The following is a 20,121-nucleotide window of genomic DNA, read 5'->3' as shown; positions in this document are numbered from 1 at the left end:
AATGATTTGGATAATGGCATAGAGAGTACACTTGTAAAGTTTGTGTATGATACCATGCTGGGAGGGATTGCAAGGGATTTGGAGGACAGAATGAGAATTCAAAATGATCTGGACAAACTGGAGAAATGGTCTGAAATAAAGAGGGTGAAATTCAGTGAGGACCAATGCAAAGTATTCACTTAGGAAGGAATAATCAATTGCACAAATACAAAATGTAAAAGACTTCCTAGGAAGGAGTACTGCAGAAAAGGATCTGGGGGTTATAGAGGATCACAAACAAAATATGAGTCACCAATATAATACTCTTGCAAAAAACCTGAAAATCATTCTGCGATATATTAACAAGAGTGTTGTAAGTAAGACACGAGAAGTAATTTTTCCAGTCAACTCAGAAGTGTTAAGGCCTGGAATACTGTGTCCAGTTCTGGGCACCACAGTTTAGGAAAGATGTGGACAAATTGGAGAAAGTCCAAAGGAGAGCAACAAAAAACGGGATTAAAGGTCTACAAAATATGACCTATGAGGAAAAATTTAAAAAAATGGGTTTGTTTAGTCTGGAGAAGAGAAGACTGAGGGGGGGACATAACAGTCTTCAAGTGCATAAAAGGCTGTTATAAAGAGGTGGGTGATGATAAATTGTTTTCCTTAACCACTGAGGACAGACAACAGGTAATGGGCTTAAATTGCAACATGAAAGATTTTAGGTTAGACATGAGGAAAAACTCCCTAACTATAAGGGTAGTTAAGCACTGGAACAAAACTACCAAAGGAGATTGTGGAGATTTTAGAGAACAGGTTAGACAAAGACCTGTCAGGGAGGGTCTAGATAATACTTAGGCCTGCCTCAGTGCAAGAGACTGGAGTAGGTGACCTAACGAGATCTCTTTCAGTCTTACATTTCTGTGATTCTATCTGTTGTTTTTTAGCCAATGTACACTTGCCCAGAAGCCTCTACCTAGAACCAGTGCTTAGAAACTATTTTGTGATACGTGCATTACAAACACCTAGGGTACGTCCATACTACCCGCCCGGATCGGCGGGTAGCAATCGACTTCTCGGAGTTCGATATATTGCGTCTCATCTAGATGCGATATATTGAACTCCGAACGCGCTCCTGTTGACTCCGGAACTCCACCACCGCGAACGGCGGTGGCGGAGTCGACGGGGGAGCCGCGGACGTCGATCCCGCACCGTGAGGACGGGTAAGTAGTTCGAACTAAGGTAGTTCGACTTCAGCTACGCTATTCGCGTAGCTGAAGTTGCGTACCTTAGTTTGACACCCCCCCCCCAGTGTAGACCGGGCCCTAGAAAGATAAATTAATGTGTTTTTGCTAAAGTCCAATCTATAACCATTAGATTCCCCATAATGGGTTAAAATAAGAAAATAAAAGATAATTTGTGTTTATCAGCTACCATTTAAAAAAACACAATGCACTGGATCAGCAAGAAGTTACATAAGCACAGGGTTTGTTGCTTGCTTGAATGTTTCCAATGAATACATACTGTAGTGTTCCATCTGACCCTCTGTTTAGGCTACTATGCATTTATACTGTGTTCATCACAGGGCATAGTGTCTGAAACCCTCACTTCTATTGTCTGGATTGTAGTGGTCTACTGTTGTGAGGATGGGTCCAATAAAGTATGTATACTGGGTGTTAGCTAAATATTTTTTCTCAACCACTATCTCTGCATCTTTATTTATTGACGTGTATTTCTGATGGAGGTCAGGTTGAATTTTTTCCAGAAGCACATTTAAAGAAGGGCCAACTGAGATACATTTATTCTAACACCTCCTGCAGACCAACAACAATGTAATGAATATGCCAGCCAGTTGTGAAGCCATTTGACAGGGGTTTGGGGGCAGGCAGAAGCTGTGTTCTGAGGATGTGGCTGTTTTCATTTTTTGATTTATTTCTGGCAGAGCTAATTCATTATTTGCATTTTTTTCCTGCTGGATGGTCGATATTTGTGATTGTAAGTAATTAATTGTTAGGGCACTTAGTGATTCTTGTGGGGGCCTTTTTAGTGTTCTTTAAATAAATCCAAATTAGTTGCAATTCTTATTGGTCTTCATCTTTTTTTCTTCTGCTATTTGAAGCAGAAAAGTATATGGTAATCATGTATTATTATCATAAACTCTTCTAAGTGGGCAGGGGTTGGATTCAGTGAAAGTTCAGTGGTTTGAGCATTGGCCTCCTAAATTCACGGCTGTGAGTTCAATCTCTGAAGGGGCCACTTAGGGATCTGGGGCATAATCAGTATTTGGTCTGCTAATGGAGGCAGGGGGCTGAACTAAATGACCTTTTCGGGTCCCTTCCGGCTCTATGAGATAGGTATAATGTTGTAGCTCTCTTTCATTTGGCAGCTGAAATGTCTTTCTAGTGCAAGCTTGGGAGTAAACCCAAGGTAGGTTCTGTCATCATAACACAAATCCTTTTTCTGTACATTTATTGTTATTTATATACATTAGGTAGTAGGGAGGAGATGTAGGCTCCTCTGCTTTGTGCTGGTCAGTAGCTAGTCACGGTGGACTTTTTGGAGGGGTTACAAGTCTGCCTGTATTGGCTGTCGGTGGAAGGGGGCTTAAGGCAAAGGCAAGAAGCAACTTTGGGAATGTCCGATACATTGGTGCAACCCCACACTGCAAATTAATCATCAGCTTCTCCCAATATCATCCCAAGTTCATACTACTACTCTCTCCATGCACCTGGCAAGGTTCTTCTTGGTAACTTGTTTGGGAAGATACAGGAGAGAATCGGTTTTCAGATCCTTCTGTATTCAGATTTCACCCATGCGGCTGTCCTTTTAATTCTCCCTGATCCTATACAAACTATGTGAGGAATATAGATGAGATCTTTGGGGGGCAGAAGGCAGTGGAAATGTTTGGGGAGTGCAGAGGAAGGACTGGGAATATACAGTCCTGGAGTTTTCCAGTTCTCTTTGTCCTGTAAGGTAAATTAAGCTGAATTTAAGTTTGAGGTCTTGTAAAAAATAAAAAGGCACCCGCTCCATGAAACGCAGATGGGATTTGAAGGCTCCCAGGCTGTAGATATGAAATCCAGGACTGGACAGGGGGGAAGGGGCAGAGAGGGGATAAGGGATAGCTGAGCGGGTACAGCGGGTATCCTATGGGGGAAATCTAGATAGACAGATATGTATGTGGGACGGCGGGGTGGGGCATAGCGGTAGCCCCGCCCCGGTCGATGATCACAGGACTCCCTCCCCTGTCACCCTCCCCGCGGCCGCTGGGCTGCTCCGCCTGCGCCCCCTCCCCCTGGGCCGGGTTATGCAAGCGGCTCAGCGCCCGAGAAGCAGCATCAGCATCTGCGGGGCTCCCGCCCCTGGCTCCGCCCCGCTGCCGGCCGCGCAGGAGGAGGCGGCCCCGCATAAAGCAAGTTTTGTCGCCGCTGCTGCTGCGCCCCGCGAGGAGGCGGCGAGAGCCCGACCCCTGCCCGCGCCATGGCCGCGGCTGCCCCCGGGCCGGAGCGGGGAGGCAGCGCGGCGAGAGCAGCCCAGTAGCCCCCCGGCCGCGGCGCCGGCGCCTTCGCTCCGCTTGCCCGGCCGCGTCCGCCCGCTGCTGGCCGGGCCCCGCGGCGCAAGGCGGGGAAGCTCGCGGCGCTGCTGGGCTCGGGGCCCCGGCACCATGTGGGGCAGCAGGATCCTCCCTGAGCTCGGGGACGGCGGCGGCTTGCGCAGCTACAAAGCCGGTAAGGAGCCCGCCCGGCCGCGCATCCATCCCTGCCTGCCTGCCTGCCGCCCTCCCTCTCGCCCGGACCCTTCCTCCACCCGGGGCGGCCCCTGCCTAGCGGCAACCCCGCGCTGCCCGGTGACATCTGGGCACCGCGCCGGGTTTGCAGAGAGCAACCAGTACCCCCCAGGCACGGCTCCTTCTCTCCCCGCTGCCGGGTTAAACAGATGGCCGGGAGAGTGGTCTGGCATTGGGGCACACCCGGCCCCACAACCAATCGGTTCGGTTGTGCTTCAGAAACAGTTGCAAAAGGATGGCGGTGGAGGGGAGAATAATAGTTTTGGGGAGGTGGCAGAAGGTCAGTGCAACTAATTTCTGGTGGTGCGTTTGCAAACAGGCTGCTCTGTGTAGAGGGGCATTTAAGGGAGCCATTTGAGCTGAGGAAATGCAATTAGCTCGGGGCTATATTTAGGGCTGATCATAATTGCTTTTAAATCTGCGACTAAAAAAACCCCCTCTCCCCACCAGATACCTCACTTGTTTTGCTGAAAAGGGAGAGAGACAAGTTGGGGGTTAGAGGAAGAGTCCTTATTGCACATCTGTACTTCTTTGCACATGGCAAGAAAAGATCTAGGTAATGAATCTTTAGTCACTGAGTATAATTGAGTCAGCACTGGTACAGTGACTGGAAACATAGTGATACCTCTGGGTCAGTTGTTTTTTCGGTAGTATAACTTTTCAGGATATATGGTATCTTGGCCAAATTCATCCCTGGTGTAATTCAATTTAAAGTGTTTTTAGATTGTAAAAGGATGAGAATAAGGGAAGGCCAGTTTTCTTGAAATCAGTGGATTTACACCAGAGAAGAAGCTGGCTCATTGTGTTTAGATGTGTTGTATATCTCTATTTGTAATTAAACAATGCACTATGTGATCCCCTTGATTCTTCTTGTGCTGATTGCTGAAATGACGTTGTGTTGTGTCCAGTAAAGTACCCATTTTTTTTATTATTAATGTGGAACAGTTTGGTCACAGTGCTGGGAACACACTGTATATGGCTGTTGGGCACTTGAAAATACTATCATTCTTTTGCAACATTGGTAGCTATTTTATATCTCTAATTAGCTGGATTTAGGGATATAAATATAAACTGCCCACGGTTGCAGGAGAACTAACTGTTATAGATTATACAAATGTAGTTTTCAGATACCCCTTTTTTTGTATCATTGGTTATTTAGTTAGTTGGAACATAGAGGTGATGACAAAAGCTGATCTTATCTAAATAATCTGCTTTTCCTTCATTCACCCTAGAGGATGAAGGACCTAAACGATAGATATCGTTGTCTGTCTGCATGGTTCTTATTTCAGATTTGGACTACAACCAACATTTTAGCCAGTTTTTTTTTAACATGGTTTTGGACCTTTAATTTTAATGTCACTTTCATAACTGTTTCTGGCCTGCATTTGAACTCTGAGTTTCTGCAATTGGCAAGACTTTTTCAGGCTGATTAATATTTAGAATTGAACTTTTAGAGATGATTTTGTAGTGTATCGATCTCATGAATAGGACAACTCATAGGAGCAAGGGCTTTCGGGATTGGGCCCTCTATCTCCTGGCAAATAAAATAAATGGACTGACTGCAGAGCGCTTTAGACAGATTTCTAGAAGGGGGAGCAAAATCATGCAGTTCCTTTTCAAGTAAAATCGTCATGATTTTGCTCCCTAGGCTAGATTAATACATCAGTGTCAAAGGGATAAATTCTGCTTTCTTCTACATTGGTGTAATTTGCAAATAATTTCATTGAAATCAGCCTACTGTGTTAGTTTCAAAATTGAGATGCATAGTTTTAATTTTGGAATTGCAGCATTGTTGCAAAACATCTGTCTCTTTCATTAAATGGTATATAAATAGTTGGCATAGTTAAATAGCAATATTGTTTGCTTTTGAGCTGACATGTTTTTGCTTGAAAATATAAGATATTTCTACCAGCTGCCTGAACCTCCACAAATAGTCCAATGTGTGCTCACAGTAATATGAAAGAAGATGCTGTTATTTCTTTACTGGTAGCAAGAATTATTAATCTTTTAAAACTATGTATAACATAATTTGCTAAGGCTTAGTTATGCTTTTGTCTAGTTATCTATTCTTTTGATAGGAAAAGTTGTCATATTCTACATAAAATTAAAAGAGAAAACAGCCCAGGGCCTAAATTTTGGAAGGGCTGAGTACCTGTGGATTCCTTTGGAACTGCAGGAACTTGGCAGCTTTGAGAAAGTGGCCATAATTATTTGAAATCCGGTGGTACAAATAACAGTACTTGGACAGTGTATAATATCGGTTGTTATGATCACTAAACTTAGGGCCCGATACAAAACCTAATCCTGTTAATGGGAGTCTTTCCATTCACTTCAGTGGGCTTTGGATCAGGCCCTTACTGGCTATGTGAACACTGCAGTCTAATCGCAGAATTCAAACTCGGGCTCAGACTTAACTCCCCTTCTGTCTATACACAAATCGTGCTAACCCAGGGCTCAGTCTCAGGATCCCCTGAGGGTGAAGGGTCTGAGCCTGAGTGAAGCTGGGATCCAGGTTTTGGACTTGTGCTTTGGGAGTCTGCCAAAAGTATTCCACCATCTCACAGGCTGGATTTCATTGTCCTTTTCCCCAGGACATCCCTTCTACATTAAATTGGTATACTTGGAGGACTGGCCAACTGTTCTTTTTTGGTCCTGAAAAGGGCGGTTTGAGGAAGTATAATCGTTACTACCTTCACTGGGAGGTCAGTATATTCTGCAGCTGAATATTGTGAGCCAGTGTGGTCTCTCAGCAGTCACACTAAACTCCTTTACACTCAACTCAATAATAGTATGCACATAGTGTCAGTGATGCTCAAATTGGCTCCAGTTGACTGGCTCCCAGTCCTATCTCACATCCAGCCTCCACAGATTAGAAGAGCTGTTCAGACATCTCATTTTCTTAACCATGTCAATGCAAATGCGAGGATCTCGCTGCACAATGACCTGCAGAACCTGCCAAAGATGAGATTAAAATCCCGCAACCCTCTATGGAACTGTATCAAGACCCTTACACCTACCTTCGATGCTGAGGCTCAGTGGAGGGTCACATGGAGCATTTTGACTGCTCAAAACAAACAGCTCGTTGTTGATCCTGTTGAGGTACCGCTGGATTTTGATTTATGTCAGAAATACTGGTGCAGCTTGAATTGCATCAGGACATCTCATGGGAGATGTGGACAAATCCTCTTTAAATGGAAAATGAGGCAAACACCTGTATGCGACTGTGGTCACCAGGCACAGACGATGGAGCACATCATATCTGAGTCTTCTCTTCGTTCGTTTGCCGGGGGCCTGAAGGACATTCACCAGCTCACTGCTGTGGCAATGTGCTGGCTATCAGACTTAGATATAAATTTGTAGTCATGGCTACCTACCCAAGCCATACGAAAGAAGAAGAATTTCATTGTTCACTGAACAGTCAAGTTTTCCCACGCTGCGCCACGAACCAAGGGCTAGGGCAGCCTCATTTTGGGAGGCTTCTAGGAAATCTGGGATATGGGTGGTTGGACTTGGGGCTGCATAATGCAATGTAGATGCTGGAGCCCCAGGTTGGAGACCCAGAGTTCAAGAATTCCTAACCTGGGGTTACAAATGCGTGTAAAATGTTCAAGCCCTAGGATAGCAAACCCAGGGTCTGCTAACTTGAGTTCTATTCACCCTGAGCTTACATTGCATTGTAGACATACCCATTGTGTCTGCACTGGGAAGTCATTTGGTTTAGGCTAAACTTAAATTGAATGTTCTGTTTCTGTGTTTGAATCAACCGTCCAGTATCCTTTAGTACATGAATGGATGAAGGGTTTACTCATGTTTGTTCAGCAAATCTCAGTTCCGATAATCTTTATCTCAACTGTGTCTGCAATATTCTATAAATTACTTCACTGTCTGATTTCCATCCTCCTCTTCCCCCCCCCCCCACCAGTGTTGTGCTTTTGGAATAATCTGAGTTAAATAAAAAGGGACTTTGGCTCTCTTCTATTATATGAAATGCAGTTTTTAAACACAAATGTATAGTTTGGCACAACACAGAATGACATGCATGCTTAATTAGAAAATGAACAGAAGATAAAGGTCAAGTGCAACCTTTGAGTTCTGATCTCTGAAAAAAAATTTCCAACACAGACTGAAGAAACTGCTGCAGTTAAGTGTGTCCATAAATAGTATAGGGTAGCAAACGAAAGGAGTGTAGTTAGAGGTGCACAGCCATTCTGATTCAAAATTGATGATGAATGCCAATGTACTTTGCTGTTAGCAGATCTGATATTGTTTGTGTTGGTACAAGGAATAAGACTGAGACTGTTGAAACGGTATGGTGTCATAAGATAATGGTCTCTTACTGGCAAACAAAAGTTAAGGCATTATTTTCAAAGCTGGAGATTCTTGTCTTATGACAATGTGCCCCTCTCCCCCCCAGTTACATATCTCTCTTGGACCAAGTGATGGGTATAGATTTTTATATCTTTTTGTCTGTTGCACATTGGTGCAGTAGAGTTGAAGACTGCAACATTATTGACCAGCTGTTATTGCATTTTGATTGGTTGACACACAATCGGTCTTCACATTAAATTGATCAGAATAGTTTATCCATGAAAATATAATATTTTGTTAGAAGCATATTCTACATCCGTGGAAAAATTCTTTTTTTAGTAAAGTACGTTGATGGCTAATACCATCCCCTTTTTTCATGAAAAATCTCATGGTCTACTTAAAAAAATTAGATACAGAGTGTGGAACACTATCACTAGTTATATAACTGGATCATGAGATTTTTTTTTCTGTGAAAGATATAAATTCATTTTAATTTTCTTAAAACACAATGGGCCAGATCAGTTCCTGGAGTGTACACCAAGGAGTAATTTGGCCCTGTGTGTATTAAATGTTTGGGTATAGCATAGATAAAATTTATTCTGTTTTCTTTCATATTTATTTTCCAGAACCAGTAAAGTAATTGTCTTTATAGGTAATCTGCAGTGATACACAACACAAATACCCAGAAAGCTTTGGAAAATGTTGAAAGTCTAGCTGTCTTTGACGTCTTTACTCACATCCTGTTTCGTTTCCAAATTGTTTTCATTCTGCAGGTTAAGGGAATTTCGCATTCTGCAATGAAAGTAGACATTAGCTTGTGCACAAATCTGTAAACAAACCTATGTGCCTCTTTATAGCCAAGGATTAAATGGTAAACATTTACACCATGGCAAATACTGCTGCCAAGCTAAAGTCAATCTAAGTTCTGTTAACACCTGTCTATTGTTTGAAAATCTAATATTTTTTAGAATTTGAGTAGGTCACTTTCAGACCTCTTTGCAAACATTATTGCTCATAAAAACCTCTGAGTTAGATAAGTAATTTCTCTTTATTTTACAGAGGGGTAAACTGAGATGCAAGAGTTTAGTAACTTGCTGAAGACCACACAGGGAGTTCTGAAACTGACTCCCAGCCCCAAGCTCAGTCCTCTAGACTATTGTTTGAATTGCATACGCAATTAATGACACACTTCAGGCTGTGAAAATGTTCATCTGCATCAGCAGTATCCACCAGACAAACAATCATTCACTCAGACTGTGCGTTCAGTATGATATAAGTGATTGCAGGGATTTAGACAACTGCCTAATGATTTATTTGTAGTATGTTTATTACCTTAAATAAATGAGACCATCTGTGTTCATACTGTAGTTCAGTAACCAAAACTGGACTATTGCGGCCATGGGTCTCTGTATCTGAGGAAGGTTTGGCCACCTGCTCAACAAACTTGAAATAAGGAAGCTCCTAAGGGTGTGATTAACATCATATAGAAACAACTTCCTAAGTCTTATGACTTGTAATACATTAGGAATGTGATTAGTTCATATCCACAAACCCCTGAAGTTGCCTTGTTTCTCTTACTTAAACCATATACATAAGCTAGTATGTGTAAGAGTTAGACAGCCTACTTAGTGATGTCATAATTAAAATTGTGATAAGGTTGCAACTCACTGTGAGCTTTCCTGGTGTTATAAGTTTCTGAACACAACTGCCTAGTGGCACTAATGAAACTTAGGTGCTTAGTTTGTACCGAAAAGAGAGAAGTACTTGGGAAAACTTAGTTCTTTTGGGGGCTGGGGGGGGTTGGGGTGGGGGGAAAGATTCAGTAATTTCATTTCTGTAACAAGTTTTACTCGTCAGTAATTCAGGTTCAGCTACTGAGGATGTGATGGTCCTCTAAGCCTGCAAGGAGGCAGGCTTATCTTGGCGCGCTGGGCAATAAATGGTGAGTTAATGTCACTCTATAGAGTGGGCATCATATACATATTTATGCCAGACACACACAAACCAGGTTGCTATAGTACAGAATGAGTGATTAACGGCGTTTACAAACTCAGTATGACAATTATGGGAATGGACATTGAGGCGATCTCTTTACTGTCCCTCAGTAATAATGAAGTAAACTGTCCCTCAGTAATAGTGAAGTAAACTGAGATTCCTTGTTGGAATGGTAGTTACTGTTAACTCCTTACATCTCTCCTCAAAGCTATAGTTTTTCAAAACATTAATTTTAAAGCTGTATATATTTAAGGGAATTTGTACTACAAAACACTAATGTCTTAAGAGGTTGAGTGCAAAGAATTGGTGGTTCTACAAAATGCAAAAGTATAAGAGCAGTCATATTGTTACTCAGTGGCGTTTAAGGAATCTTTTCAATTGTATACTCACACTCAAAACTCCTGATCTGGCAATGGACTTGTTTTTGTAATCCTATATATTTTTACAAAATACCTATCTAAAGTGACTCTTTAAGATACTCTGCTCAGAAGCATTGGATTAAGTTATAATACAGTGAAGTTATCTCACTATACAAATCAGAACTATATATTAATGGTTTGCCCTGGGCGGCTATGTCTACAGTAAGAAAAATCTGTATGTATGTGTTTAAACAGGTGTTTATTAACTCATGTTGACTACTAACGTGTTAAAATCATGGAATAGACTAGGCAAGCTGTAGTTTTAACAGCTGTTAGCTGGTGAAAGCAAACCCTTACTGGTACCTTAGGATTTACCTCAACCAGCTAGTATATGTTAAAGCTGCACTTACCTTCTCTGTATTAGGATATTAACATTTAACATGAGTAAGCTAGTGTGTTAGAAGTCCACTTTTTTTAATAGTACAGATAAAGCATATGTGTGTCTGCCAAACATAGTGATAACCCATCTTGATAGAAAGCACAAGTGAAAAAGATTTGTAAATCTAATGGTTCTGGAAGGACTTGACGTTGTAGGAACAAATGGTTGGGCTGCCATTGTTGGAAGTAGAGTATGTATGTTGCGGATAGGTTATTATAGGAAGAGGAATAGTTGTACACTTGTCTGCGGTATCAACTGTTCTGCCTTTCACATTCTTTAGAAGCCTGTCTCTGCCTTGCAACCTGCTTGAGGCTTAACAGTGGAGAAGTTAAAACCACTTGTTAATTCTTATGGTGGCTCACTTTGTACAGCTGTAATTAAGAAGAATTTTTTTGCACTCTGCCCTTTGTTGTAAAGTGTTCGGTGACACACAACTGTGCTGTGAACTGAAAGTTTACACTAAAAACTCTTACACATGCTACTGAGGGAATCTCCCCTGCCACAGCAACCACAGAGCTGGAGCTGGGAAAGAGGGCCATCTCTCCCCAGCAGCTGCAGCCCTGGAAAGTCACCTCTTTCTCTGGCTGCCACAGCCCTGCACGTCCCAAATTCCCCCCTGCCTCCTCTTCTCATCCCGCTGCCCCCTCCCACCTACCTGCTATTCTCCCCAAGGCCACCACCTCACCTTACATGTGCGTCTTCTCCAGGGTCCAGGCACCTAATTAGTGGAGCCACGCCTGTGTGGCTCAACTAATTAGGTGGGTGGCCCTTCATTTTCTCATGTGTGGCCATCCAGGCGCGCACTTTAGCGGGAACTGTGTGGGTCACCTGAATGGAGCTCATCCACGGACCACAGTTTGAGAACCTCTGGTAAGTTATTAGAAAATATGCAGAACCTAAGCTTGAGGGGTGTAGAGGCCCCTTACTTCCCTGTAGGGGAGATTTTTGCTGGCCTGGCTAATTTGAGGATGGTCAGACTGGCACAGGCAGAGCTACAAAGCATTTGCTCAGCCACTCAATCATTGGAACCTATAAAGGGTCAGAAGTAGGGGTTGAAGAATTCATGCAAATATACTTAGAGCTGTGACCAACCTTGTATGGGTCCTGGCCATTTGCTCTGCTGTACCTGACAATTAATTACCCTGCATAGCTGCCTGTGGAAGGTTAGGTAGAAGGATCTAAGGATTTGGGATCCAAGTTAGCATTCTCCAAAATAGCTGGTTGTCTGTCAGCTGGCTCTGCTGCCAGAATATTCAGCATCCTACTGATTTTCCAGCATTTGTCAATTGAATAGCCCCCAGAGGCATGACCTGGGAGGAGCTGCCTCTTCCTGATGTCATTCACCTGTGACCTCTGCTGCCATGTGGCAAGTATGTGAACAGTGTAGAAAGGGCAATAGTGCATATGCTACCTGTCCTCCCCTGGGAAGAATTTCCCTTGTTGAGGTGCACTAGTCCCTCAAGTTTCACCTGGTGCAAAAACTCCTGCAGCAAGAGGGAGGATGAATCAGATCTTAAAACTACATGAGTCTTTCCAATAGCCTCTTCACACCGATTTGGTTCACCACTACAGTCCATGTTGTGACTTCTGGAAGTAGATATTCAGCTGCAGACTCCCACATGGAGGACAAGGAGAATAAGGAGAGAGGAGCAGTAGGAAGAAGGAACATGATGTTAACTCCAGGGAGTATGGCAGCTTCAATGGCACTGGCAGATTGGAATTGGTCCAGAATAGTATTGTATGTATGGAGCTCCTCCACGATCCAGCTCCGGGCCCTGATTGTATGAATGGGGGTTAAAGTGATAAGGGCAGACTGCTTTTACAAACCCTTGGCTGAGAAAAGGCAGCCTAAAGACTGAGTGGCACTATTGTCATGGTCAAGAGAAGGATTTTTTTTAAGAAGGGGCTGTACAGCAGGTAGTAGAGAGCTGGGAAGTTACCAGAGAAAGAAGAGTGGCTGGTGGTGTTAATCACTTTCTCTTCTGCAGCTGTCCCTGTAATCCCAAAACCGTGTGTCTCTGAAAACTAGCCAGCCATGGAGTGGCTGAGCACATGTTCCCCTTCTGCACATGTAGTGACAGAGGCCATGAATTTCCAAATCCAAATTCATTTATAATGCATGGAAGCTTGTGGATAGGCTTATAAATAAGCATTTTGTTCAATACTTTTGCCAGTTCTTATGATATGATCTATGTAACAAAAATCCTTTTTGCTTATTGGAACAAACATAATTTTCAGCTTTTAATTCATCGAAGAGTCTTAACATGCAATATCCAAGGAAGAATCATTCCTGAGTCTCTCAGAAACCTTGTATGAGATGTTTATCATTAGTTATCCAGATTTTGGTGTCTGGTTTACTCTTTTTGCGATATGGCATGTCTAGATGGTGTTGGAAGCTGCAACTTTTTCAAATATGTTTCCGGGTAAATTGAGCAGCTTTTCAAGATTGGTTTTCTTTAAAAATGGCAGCTCTTCTTGGATTCCTGCTCTGCAACAAAGTTATCCATATGTATGAACAATCCTGATCCTTAGGAGACTTGTTTTATAGTTGAGAATTAATGCAAAAGAGACTTAACTTTATACAGAATTCTATGACTCATATTAATCAGAGGATGAAAGTATCTGTGGGTAGAAGCTCAAAGGGATGGTGATCTAGCTCGACATCACACAGGGCGGTAATATTTACCACTTTATTTAAAAAAAAATCTTTCTAGCAAAAGTGATATGGAAAATAGGGCTAACACTTCTACTCTTATATTCATGATGTTCTGTATCTTCATGCACAGCTCCTTTTGATGTAAATAGAACAAGGGCTTGGTATGGTCATTGTATCAGAAGAATCATCATTAAATCATATAGAAGATTTTACTGTATATAAAACCATTAAACAGTTGAGAACGCAGAGGAAAAGTAGTAGCTGTTGGTAGCCTGGAGAGTACCCTGGGTGGGGTAAGGTGGGGCTAAGGGGAATATTTACCATCAAAAGTAAGCAAGCCCTTTGACGCTGTTGTTCAAAGGAAAACTGAATGTTTATCCTGGCTCCATGGGGCTTCCAGGATGCTGGCATGCAGTGGATTGGAGTGGAGCTGTTGAGTCCCAGGTCCTGTCATGACAAACAAAAAGTGTGCGTGTTTAAATCATCTTCGTTGAACACAATTGGAATGCCCAGGTAAGGTACTGCTAATGTCTTTTGGAGCTGTGTTAGCTGGCTGTGTTGTAGTCTAGTTTTCCCCTATGTCTTAACAGGGATGTTCAATCCTGTTAAGCTAATGTGATTAAAAAATAAACCCTTTTTTGCCTGTCAGGACTCGCCCACAGAGAATACTTCAGTTATTGGGTTGGAGTGGGAGTCCTGAATTGATTCTGTTCCTACTCTGTAGCTTGGGAGCATTTCTTCATGCATGTCTCTTTTTCCCCTTTGAAATTCCCTAGCGGCTTTCTCACTTTGGCTAAGTGCTGAGGAAAGGATTTCATTCCAAATGCACCATAGCAAGTGTAAAGAAAATTGGTGCTTTGTTAAAATTGTAGGGTGAAATCCTGGCCCCATTCAAGTCAATCTCAAAGCTCCAAGTGACTTGAATGGGGCCAGGATTTTGTCCCTTGCACTCAGATATGGAAGTGTTGAGTCCCACTTTTAGATCCTATCTATGATGAGAGGTACTGGAGCTTCCTCTTGAACAGTCATGGACCTGAGACTTTTAGACATTGGCTAGGTAGATCTTTAAGTGGATCCCTCTTTGCGTATAGTGCATATCACTGCTAGTTGAAAAATGTGAAAATTTGAAAATTATTGACCAATTGTAATACACCTCCCTACATCCCATTTTTACATGGCTGTTCTTTACAGTCAAGGTTATTTATATACCTTTGCTTATAATGAAGAAGAGGGGTGTCTTTATTCTCTTTTCCCCAAATCCAGTGCACCAGGGTAGCAAGAGTTCTTCTATGATTCGCTCTGTTAGCAAGTGTGAGAACCTTCTATAAAACTACTGAAGTTTTGTTGACTGACTCATAGTAGACATGATGATTAACTCCACCCTGTATATAGGGAGGTGGGACTGGCTCTTTAAAGAGAAGGAATTAAGGTGCTAGGACAGAGGAGGCTCTGGAGGGAAACCCTAGGAATGGCCAGGCTACGAGAGGACACTTGGGCACAGGTTTATGTTGTGGTGGTGTCTTTGAGTTATCAATAAAGCCAATCCCTGGGAAAGGGCTAAATTTGGACACTGACTTGGGGGTCTAAGTGGTCTTCTGATGCTGGACTCAGCTGTTCATGTACAACATGTCTTGTTCGACTTCAACAATTGGCTGTATACACAGAGGGCCCAGTGTAGGAAGTGTACACAAATACAGTGTAAAACCAAATCTATAAAAGATTTTATTATTAATGCTATCAAAAGAGAGGTAAAGCAATTTTTAACTGATAGGCTCCCTGAATTTAAAAGGGAGACTCCCTGTCTGCAGTAATCAGATTGAATTGAGAGCGAAAGTGGAACAGGGGGGCAAAGAGTACATTGAATATGAAGACAAGGAAGCGAGCCAGCATAGCAGGCATGAGGTAATTTATGGAGTCTTTTGTGCCAAATGTAAAATAAAAAACAACTGTAGTCTACGTTTCTGATTTTTGCTGTGTGCTAATAGGCTGTATCTGGAAGAAAGAAAGGAACTCATATAAATATTATTAGCAAGTGAGGTAAAATCTTGGCTCTACTAGAGTAAATTGCAAAATTCTCATGGACTTCAGTGGGGCCAGGATTTTACCTGTGATTGCTAGGTTGATAGTAAATCTTTATAGTTAAGTAAGTGTGTGTGTGTGTGTTTGGTGTATATATTCATAGATTATAAGGCCAGAAGGGACACTGTGATCATCTGGTCTGTCATTCTGCATAACACTGGCTATAGGACTTCCCTTAATTAATTCCTGTTTGCAGTAAAGCACATCTTTTTTGAAAAGCATCTTGTCTTGATTTAAAAAAATTCCATATAAGGTAAATCTGCCGCAGCCTTAGTAAGCTGTTTCAGTGACGATTAACCCTCAGTGGAGAAACGAATAAGTAAATACAATTTTAAAATATTGCACCTTATTTCAAGGTGTGTGTGTAAATATATTTTAAAAGAAAAGACTTGGTTGTAAGCTAGAATGTGACATTTCACAAATTGAATCGAATGCCTTCATATAATCTTTGCCTGTCTTCTTTGTTCTGTTTGTCTGTGCTTGTGCCTTGAGATTGATCTAATCTCAGCCAAAAAGGACTTGAAAACTTGTCACTGACCTAGTATTGTACAGTGACTTATGCATTTACAGAGCCATATAAATGATGACTCTGTTTTGGATGCTATTTTAAGATCAAACTGTTGTATTTTGTATTACTCCTCCCTTCCTCTCCCCGGAGGGTTTTTCTCTTCTCTGGAAATACTAATAGCTTAAAATCTTCATAATTTGTGAGAATTCATAATTAGATGTTCCGTGTTATAACAAAGAGAGTTATACATTTGGAAATGGCTTCTGGGGATATATAAAGAATACTGTACCTGTAGCCATCTGTATGCAATATGGTGTAATTGCATTAAAGGGTTCTAGAGACAACATAACACGAGAGCTAAATTTTAAGTAGATTATTCATGTCACGAAATCACAGAAGAAATTACATGAATTTATAGTAACTCTGGGTTATAATATTAAATGTAATTAGTCTAAAATATTGTTCTAGTTGAGTTGTGATTTAAAGCTGCAAGTCAGGGAGTTCAGTTAGATAAGATTCCATGCTCTTTCACCCTCCACTCTCTTGGGTTTCTCACTCTCCTCTACTTTGTCATTCTTCCCTCCCTTCTCACATCATTCTTCTCTCTATTCATTTGCTTGCATTATGGGAGGGTCTCCTATTACATGATCAGAAAACTGGGAAGTAGAATACTTTAATGTGTGAATGTTTGTTTATTTTACTGATGAGTTACACAAGATATAGGTACGGGCCTTTTTCATACAGAGGGCAGCGTGTTATCAGTCTACATGGATAAAATTGCTAGTTTCCGTACAAAGTTTTTCCAGTTGTAAAAGGGGTTTATAAAGAGAGCTGTCTTTTTTCTCTATCTACAACGCTGTAAGCTCCATGCTAAAATAAATAAATAAATTTCCTCCCTTTTGTCTCAATAGTCTTCCCTTTCCCACTCCTCTATTTTTCTGGTTTTTCCCTCCCTTCATCTTATTTACTATTTATCCATTTTCTCTCCTTCTTATTTATGGTCATCTTTTAGAGTAGGGGTGGGCAAACTATGGCCTGTGGGCTGGGTCTGGCCCATCAGGGTTTTGGATCTGGCCCTTGGGATTGCCACTCCTGTAGCGTTGTGGGCCCCACACCACTCTTGGAAGCGGCCAGCACCACTTCCCTGCGGCCCTGGCGGGGGGTTGGCAGAAGGCTCCGTGCACTGCCGTTGCCTGCAGGCACTGCCCCCCGCAGCTCCCATTGTCTGGGAATGGGGAACCACGGCCAATGGGAGCTTTGGGGGAGGTACCCGCAGGCAAGGGCAGCGCGGAGCCCTTTGGCACCCCCCCCCCCAGGGGCCGCATGGACATGGTGCCAGCTGGTTCCGGGAGTGGCACGGGGCCAGGGCAGGCAGGGAGCCTGCCTTAGCCCCGCTGCATGCTGCTGCCACCCCGGAGCCGCTCAAGGAATGTGGCGCCCCACACCCTGAACCACTTCTGCACCCCAATCCCCTGCCCTGAGCCCCCTGCCGCACCCCTCCTGCGCCCCAACCCCCTGCCGCACCCCTCCTGCGCCCCAACCCCTTGCCCTCAACCCCTTCCTGCACACCACATCCCCTCCAACGCCCCACACTCCCTCCCACACCCCTGCCACAAAGTTTGCCCACCCCTGTTTTAGAAGCCCAGAAGGCATCACCAGATCATCTAGTTGACCTACTCTATAGTACAGGCCACTAGCACCTGCATATAAAACCCAACAACCAAAATTAGACCCCAGTATTTTAGCCCGCAGGAGACTAGACTATTATGTACCACAGACAGAGAATAGGAGGGACTGAGGTTCAGCAGTGCCTGAGGTCCCTGCAATAGCAGGCAAATTATTAAGTGAGAGAGACCAGATAATCCTGGCAAATGACTCGTACCCACAAGCTGCAAAGGAAGGCAAAAACCCGCTAAGGTCAGTGCCAATCTGACCTGGGGAAAATTCCTTCACAGCCCCACATAGAATGATCAGTTAAACCCTGAGCATGTGAGCAAGAACCAGCCAGCCAAGCACTGACAGAGAAACTGTTCAGTAGCACCTCATGAACCTGGCCTTTCTCCTCCAGTGTCCCATCTCCAGCCATGGCCATCCCTGACCTTTCAGAGGAAGGAGATAAAAAACAAACAACAAACTAGTTCCTAATTGAAGAACTGTGGAAGCCTTATTAAATAAAATAAAATGTGTTGAAATAACACAAGATAAAAATGTAGTTACCGTTGCTGAATGTTTATTGCTTGAAGCCTGCCCTAATGCCTTTTCCAGAGTGCATGAACATAGGGACTTTGCCATGTATTGCTGGTTACCTGACATGCATAAACCATAGTTCCCATGCTTCCTGATCATTCGTCCATCATAAGCATAGAAAAACCTTCGGAAGCAGACAGACTACAGCAGCCGAAGTAACACTGTAGCTCAGTAGTGCTTTATTAATGAAGCTAACCACAGAGGTAATCTAAGTAATCCATGTGACTTTTAGTCAATTTCTCTCTTGCCCGATGGTGACTTAATGTAGAAGAATTCTGTTTAGCTCTTCATATATAAATCTATAATGCTTGTCTGCTGCTAATGGTGTAAAGATCAATTTGTGTGTGTGTGTGTGTGTGTGTGTGTGTGTGTGTGTGAGAGAGAGAGAATCATAAAAGGGGGGGAACAAAAACTATAAAGAAAAATAAGACAGCAAATGGAGTAAAAAAGAGGGACTAAGTTGTCCCTTCCACACACAAAGCTTCAGGAAGGGACTTTGCAGAGATTTCATAGACTTTCTTTGCAAAGATTTCCCCACATCTCCCTGTTGCGGGCAGTGAGATGAGAAGTCGCTCCCTAACCTGGAGTCTGACCAGAGATCCGGGGGAGGTCAGGGCCATCTGCATGTAGACCCTGTACTTCCACAGCAACTTCAGATCCTAGCAGGCTCTGCCTTCCCCCAGTTTTCTCTTTTAGGAGCTGAATGACTGTGGGCTCCTCCTTGTCTATGGTGGCCATCAGGGACATCCTGGTTATTAAAGCCTAGAGCTGTGCTAGCTTCTGCAGAGTGAGTGGGGATGGCAGTGGCTTCAAGTACATCTCCTACCCCCTGAAGTGGACCCTGGACTGTCCAAGGAAGGAATAGTGTTGCAGAGGCCTCCAAGTCTACCCTTCTTCATGGGCAAGGGGAAATCTGTGCATGGAGGACCTCTCAATGCATAGCATAAGGAAGGTGGCATGATTTGGTCAAAGGGATCTTATTAAAGCTGTCGACAAAATGTCCCTCCACGCCTCTCTGTTTTGTGTACACTTCTGTTTAGAGATGGAGTTTCTCGGAAGAAAAATCTTATGTTCATTCCTTTTAAAGCTATTATAGAATGTGCATGGGATGGTGTAAATCAATTGTTTCTCTTGTGAATGTGAGAGACCTCCTGGTTACAAAGTCATAAAAGTCAGATTTCATTGATTGAAGTAATAGCATATTTCACTGCTCTGATTTCCACAGCTGTTACATATCAGTACATGTGCACTCTGTGTGATTGGTGCTGTACAAACACATTAACAGACACAGTCCTTGCATGAAGAAGCTTATAACCAAATTTCTTTATCCTGCAATATGATCAGCACCTTCAAATTCAGTTGAGATCTGTAGGAATTGAGGACTCTTATTAACCTGCAGGGTTTGATTCTATTATAGCTAATACAGCTATTCTTTTTGTTATTTTACAAGGTCATATTTTGCTATGTGTAAGACATTTTGCGCCTGATTGTGCTGAAGTTAATGGAAGTTTTGCCACTCATTGCATTGTGAGTTTGACCAGGTCTATAAATCATAATAGATGGCTGCCAGTGAGTTATAAGGAAACAGTTAACGGAATGGAGGGTTTCTGGTGCCATAGTAAACCACAAGAGCTTTTCTCTTACGGTCTGGGATCCCACTGGAATCCTGAGATGGATTGTGTATAAAGTTGCATTAATATACTATATGGATCTGCCATTGCTTCTTCACCAAATTGGGATTTAGTGTTGTGCAGAAACGTACCG

At 42.8% G+C, this 20,121-nt stretch overlaps 1 protein-coding gene across 11 annotated transcripts in view; it reads left to right on the top strand.

The window, feature by feature from the left end:
* CEP85L (centrosomal protein 85 like) overlaps positions 1–20,121 on the top strand; it is a 209,799-nt gene that overhangs the window by 36,309 nt on the left and 153,369 nt on the right. For 5 of the 11 annotated variants that reach the window (XM_045009628.1, XM_045009625.1, XM_045009626.1 and 2 more), the window contains exons 1-2: positions 9,782–9,806; positions 9,932–10,016. The exons of 2 other annotated variants lie outside the window; for them this stretch is intronic. Coding sequence is in view for 1 of the 9 variants with exons in the window: in XM_045009618.1 (XP_044865553.1) it covers positions 3,644–3,707 (64 nt within the window). In the remaining 8 variants the exon portion in view is untranslated. Of the gene's footprint in view, positions 1–3,628; positions 3,708–9,781; positions 9,807–9,881; positions 10,017–13,884; positions 14,037–20,121 lie in introns of those variants that run through there. 4 more of the 11 variants (XM_045009624.1, XM_045009623.1, XM_045009618.1 and 1 more) reach the window with 4 other exon arrangements.

Source organism: Mauremys mutica, chromosome 3 (assembly GCF_020497125.1).
Source record: "Mauremys mutica isolate MM-2020 ecotype Southern chromosome 3, ASM2049712v1, whole genome shotgun sequence".
In the NCBI taxonomy this organism is placed as follows: Eukaryota; Metazoa; Chordata; order Testudines; family Geoemydidae; genus Mauremys; species Mauremys mutica.
This window is presented reverse-complemented; position numbering and strand designations above follow the sequence as displayed.